This window comes from Rhododendron vialii, chromosome 5a (genome assembly GCF_030253575.1).
Source record: "Rhododendron vialii isolate Sample 1 chromosome 5a, ASM3025357v1".
NCBI classification, from domain to species: Eukaryota; Viridiplantae; Streptophyta; class Magnoliopsida; order Ericales; family Ericaceae; genus Rhododendron; species Rhododendron vialii.
In genome coordinates this window covers 25,115,386-25,121,031 of record NC_080561.1, presented here as the reverse complement: position 1 = coordinate 25,121,031, position 5,646 = coordinate 25,115,386, and the positions used below count along the sequence as shown (strand labels likewise).

Sequence of the window (5,646 nt, the reverse complement as noted above, 5' to 3'; positions counted from 1 at the left end):
GGGCTCATTTTGCACCTGTTCGGGAATACCTCCCTACAATTGCTCCCCAGCTTTGCTCGTTTATATTTTACTCAGATGACGAGTAAAGCTTTTAACCGAACAAATTCACTTTGTTTCTGCACCCTATTTCACATATTGGTGCAATGTTTCATCACTTTGCTTAAGAAAAAATCATCTTTTCTTGTGGCCGTCACAAGCTTTTAGCCCTAACCTTTACACGCGTCGATCATCGTATTGCGTTTCATTAAATACGAACAGACGTGTTTATGGGAAAACGGAACGCTCAAACGGCGTCTGGGATGACGTTTCACGTACGCCACCCACTTTTGGGGTATTTTTGGGTTTTCGTCCCATTTTCAAATATCTCAATCTCTCTCTTAGACTTCCTCAGCAGAAAGAGGCGATTTCAAGGTTTACCCGCCATTGAAGCTCTATTCATCATTTCAAGACCTCCTCCTTTCTGCTTTTAGGGATTCAATCGACTGTTTTTCGTAAGTCATCATTCCTCTCCTTACTGCTCTTTTTCTCTTGGTAGATTGTTCACAATCTTTCGTTAGGGTTTCATCGTCCCCTTTCTTTATACTTCAAAGAACCCCAAAAGATTTTCTGGTAATGGGGAGATTTCGTAGACATTGTAATACTCCTCAAACCATGGCTAGTTTTAGATCTCGATATGGGATTCCTGACAACGTAGCTACCGTTTTGGCTCCTGAGGATGCCATTCGTGAAAGCTTCGATTTTGACACCCTTCATATTCCAGTAGTAGCCGTCGTTGAAGGCGGAGTTAGGTTTCCCCTAGCCCCTCTGCTCCGCCAAGTCTTAGCGTATTACAGGCTTTCGCCAATGCAGGTTTCTGCTAATTTCTTCAGGGTAGTTATGGGCATAAATACCTTAAACCAAATGTTAGGGACTTCGCTAGGCCTGTATGATATTCACCATCTATACAGTATCTCTAGAACCGGGGATGCCCTCACATATTATTTAAAGAGTAGGGATTCTAGGAAGAAGCTTGTCCTTGAACTCCCTGACTCTGCTCGAGGGGATGACGACGACTTCCTGATTGTCACGGGCAACTTCGAACCCAGAGATGAGGACGGCCAAGTGATTGGTTTTCACGCTCCTCATGTATTCGGGAGCCCACGTTAGTGCTTTCCCCTAATTTCAAATCCTTGTCCTTTTTCATAGGAAAAGCTTTTTCGTGCTTTCTAATTATTTATGCTTTGTTCGGCTGCAGCTTCGAACATTAACCGGGGTTATAATATCATAACCCCTCAAGTGCACGTAGCTGATATCAAGCGAGCACTTGCTTTCAACGGCGAAGGGACTTACCTTGCTGGCCGAGCAAGAGCGGCTCAGGTTCTGCTGAGTTACAAAGCGTCATACGGGGGGTTTATCGATCGGCGTACCCGAGCAGCGGACAACCTTGCAGCGGCTGGTCCTTCAAGACCTGTTTCCGAAGAAAGGCGTTCTCGGACACCTCCAATCTCCGACGAACCAATTCCCCTTGCCGAAGAAGCCTCCAGTCCCACATCAAGTTCTTCTTCCAGCGGTTACACGCCTTCACCTCCAGCAATGAACCAGCCAATTGATTTAGGGAGTCTTCTCACCATACCTGGTCGAGGTCGTGGCGCTGCTCGGGGCCAAGGTCGTGGTCGTCGCCCTCAAACTCAAACAGATGCTCCCCCAGGATTTTCCCTTGAAGAGATTGAAGCCCTTCACCGTGAGAAACGTCAACGAGTGGAGGAAACTCAAGAAAGACCCCCACCTTCCTCCTCGTCTCCTGCTCCAATATGGGCTCCCTCCTTCTCTCATGGGAACCGAGCTATCACTGCCCGGGACACTGTCGAGACCGAAGGGACTGCCCTTGCATTGTCCCAGGCCTTTTTGTTGCCTGGGGACATGCAAAAAGAAGTTGCAATGTCTCCAGACAATCTTCTCAGTTCCTTCATGTCCCACAACGCCAAGGTAAAATTTCTTTTTGTGATCATAGTGTACACAGAACTTTAACAGTTATGTTTATCACAATTGTTTTGAATGTTTCCAGGTGATGCAAAAAATGGTGGCCATGGCTCAAAAACTTAGCCAATCAGAGCCCCAACGAGCAAAACTTGTCAGTGAAAACTCCAAGCTCCAACGTACCATCATCAGGCTTGAGAGAGAAAGGAACCAGGCCCAGGGGGTTGCAGATGGCCTGAAAGGACAGTTGAAGGGGACTGAGGACAGTCTTGCCCAGACTTTGAAGGAGCTCGAGACGTCCCAGAATGAAGCCAAGGCTGCCTTTGAAAAGGGATATAACGAAGGAATCAAAGTTGCCACAGAGAGCTACACAAACCAGATGCCTGGAATTCAGGATCAAGTTTGGGTGGCGTCTTGGAGGGCCTGCCTTGAAAAAGCAGAGATTCCTGAGTCATCTCCACTTTGGACCAATATTGAGCTTCCAAGCGCAGCAGCTGGTGATCAGGAGGAAATTGCTGAAGAGGGAGATGAAGAACAGGTCTTGCAGACAGCGGAGCCTCCTGTTACCGAAGTGGAGCCTCAGAGTGATATGACCAACTCTGGCCAAAAGGAAGCCAGTGGTGGTCAACGTGGAGAGGAAACTGCCACTGATGATGTGATTGCACCAGTAGCTCCTGTAATTGCTCCTTCTTCTGTGCAAGATCTCACTGAAGATGAATGAGCTCTGCCTTTCTTTATATCTGTGTTTTGAATGATTCCTGTCAAGATACTTGTTCCACATATTTCTATCATGGATGTTTTAAGTATTTCGTACTTATGTAAGTTGTTTCGTACTTTAAATCGGCTAAAGTGTCACGTACTTTATGCATATATTCGTATGCTTTCCAAGTTTGTGCATATTTTCGTATGCTGTGGACTGTTTGTGCATATATTCGTATGCTTGTAGGCATGTATTCGTATGCAATGTTAAGTTTCTCGTACTTGGATATTTCATGGCTTAAATTCCAAACAAGTGTTCTCATACTCTAAGTGTCACGTACTTAGAACATCACACAAGTGTTTCGTACTTGCGTTTGCGTTCAAGTGTCTCGTACTTAAACTTGAGTTTAAGTTTCACGTACTTAAACTTTTGTTTTAAGTTTCACGTACTTAAATGGATATTTTTAAGTTTCACGTACTTAAATGGATATCCTATACCCTGCTCCCCAATACGAATGAGGGAATTTTACTTTTGTAATTCGTATTTAAAACAAATACCAGAAACAACAATAGTATATAAAAAAAAAGGCGACTTTATTCATAAGCTATAGAGCTCAAGAGGGCGTTATTCGTACCCCGTGCAGCTAAAATAACAGAACTAGAACATAAGAGAGTTTTATTCGTAACTCTCACACAATCACGATGTGCAAAAATAAAAATTTATTCATATAAAAAACTTTCTCAAATTATGGATATTCCAAGGTCTTGGCACTGGGTTCCCGTCCAAGTCCGCCAATCGATAAGCCCCAATGCCCGCGATTTCTGTAACTCGATATGGGCCTTCCCAATTTGCCCCTAGCTTTCCCTCATTAGCCACTTTAGTATTGCCGAGCACTTTTCGTAGCACAAGGTCTCCAACACCAAACTCTCGTGGGTGTACATTCTTATTATAACTTTTGATGAGCTGCTCTTGGTATGAGGCCAAATGCACCAAGGCCCGTTCTCGTCGTTCCTCGGCAAAGTCTAACTCAATCTCCAAGGCTCTGTCATTTCCTCCACTTTCAACCAAAGTGGTCCTGTTGGTCGGCAGACCTACTTCCAATGGAATAACTGCCTCCGTTCCATATGCCAATGAATAGGGGGTCTCTCCCGTAGACCTCCTAGGCGTTGTTCGGTATGCCCATAGGACCAATGGCAATTCATCGGGCCATTTCCCCTTTGCTTTATCCAAACATTTCTTAATCCCATCAAGGATCGTTTTATTCGAAGCCTCTGCTTGTCCGTTGCTTTGAGGGTAGGCTGGAGTCGAGTAATAATTTATTATCCCATACTGGGCACAGAAAGTTTTGAATTTCTTCTGAAATTGCGACCCATTGTCTGTAATCAACGAATAGGGTACCCCAAAGCGAGTTATGATGCTTTTCCACACAAACCTTTCTATCATAGGTTCAGTAATCTTGGCCAACGGCTCAGCCTCAATCCATTTAGTGAAGTAATCTGTTGCAACTAATAGGAATTTTCGATTCCCAGTTGCTTTGTGTAGTGGACCCACTATGTCCATTCCCCATTGAGCAAACGGCCAGGGACTTGTTAGCGGCACCAGGTCCTCGGCTGGTGTTCGAATCATTGGTGAAAACTTCTGACACTTCTCACAAATTTTTACGTACACCTTAGCATCTTCTTGCATGTACGGCCACCAATACCCTTGGGTGATTGCTCGGTGGGCTATGGACCGACCACCAGCATGGCTTCCACAAGTCCCCTCGTGAATTTCGTGGAGGAACTTTTGCACCATCTCAGGATGCATACAAAGCAAGTAGGGTCCTGTAAAAGACTTTCTATATAGTTTTCCCTCTGGGGATAACCAGAACCGAGCAGATTTGGTCCTGATTTTATGTGCCTCCTTTTTGTCCAAAGGGAGTACTTCATCTCGTAAAAACTCCATTATTGGGTCCATCCAACTTGGTCCTTGGTTCACGTCCAAGACCATCTCTACACTTCTGCCAATGCTCGGCTCAGCCAAATACTCTACGGCTATTTTTCTTTTAAACTCAGATGGCATAGCTGCGGCTAACCATGCCAATGAATCTGCATGAGCATTCTTCCCAGAACTTATCTGTTCAATATACACCCTTTCGAAGGTATCAAGTAGATCTCTGGTCACCTGTACATATGCTGCCATCTTCTCGCTCCGGGTTTCATATTGCCCGGACAGTTGATGGACCACGAGCTGTGAATCAGAATACACCCTAACTCGTTCAGCTTTTAGGGTTTTTGCACTTCTCAAACCAGCTAAGAGTGCCTCATACTCTGCCACATTATTTGATGCATTGAACCCTAGCCGAACAGATAATTCTAACATTGACCCTTCAGGGGGTAAAAGCACAACTCCAATACCTGAACCGGTGTTGCAAGCTTACCCATCAACAAACAGCTTCCATTCCAGGGGATCTTGTTCGGCTAACGCCTGTTTCTTCGTTACAGGAGACTTTGCTTCACACTCCTTTCTCGTAGGAGGCAGAGGTGCAACCGTAGGTGAGAACTCTGCCACAAAATCTGCCAACACCTGGCCTTTGATTGCTGTGCGCGGCTGATAGTCGATTTCATATTGGCTCAACTCAACGGACCAAGTTGAGATCCTTCCCGAGAAATCTGCCTTTCGGAGCAATGATTTTAATGGGAACTCGGGGTAGACCACAACTTTATGGCTCTGGAAATAATGTGGCAATTTTCTAGCTGCTGTCCTTAATGCTAGGACCAATTTCTCGAGGGGCAAATACCTTGTTTCGGCATCTAACAAAGTTTTGCTCACATAATAGACTGGGATTTGCTCGGATCCCTTATCCCTTAAAAGCACTGCACTTACAGCATGCTCAGAAACAGCTAGATATAAAATCAGAGACTCACCTGTTTCTGGAGTCGAAAGAAGGGGAGGAGAGGCCAAATATCCCTTTAGATCCTGAAAGGCTTGTTCACATTCTGCTCCCCATT

At 45.1% G+C, this 5,646-nt stretch overlaps 1 protein-coding gene across 1 annotated transcript; it reads left to right on the top strand.

Moving 5' to 3' along the window:
* Nucleotides 1-1,857: 1,857 nt before the first annotated feature.
* On the top strand, nt 1,858-2,677 carry LOC131327720 (uncharacterized). The gene is made up of 2 exons (XM_058360859.1): nt 1,858-1,965; nt 2,045-2,677. Exons 1-2 carry the CDS (start codon nt 1,900-1,902, stop codon nt 2,675-2,677), a joined length of 699 nt encoding a protein of 232 aa, XP_058216842.1. The 5' UTR covers nt 1,858-1,899.
* The last annotated feature ends 2,969 nt before the right edge of the window (nt 2,678-5,646 follow it).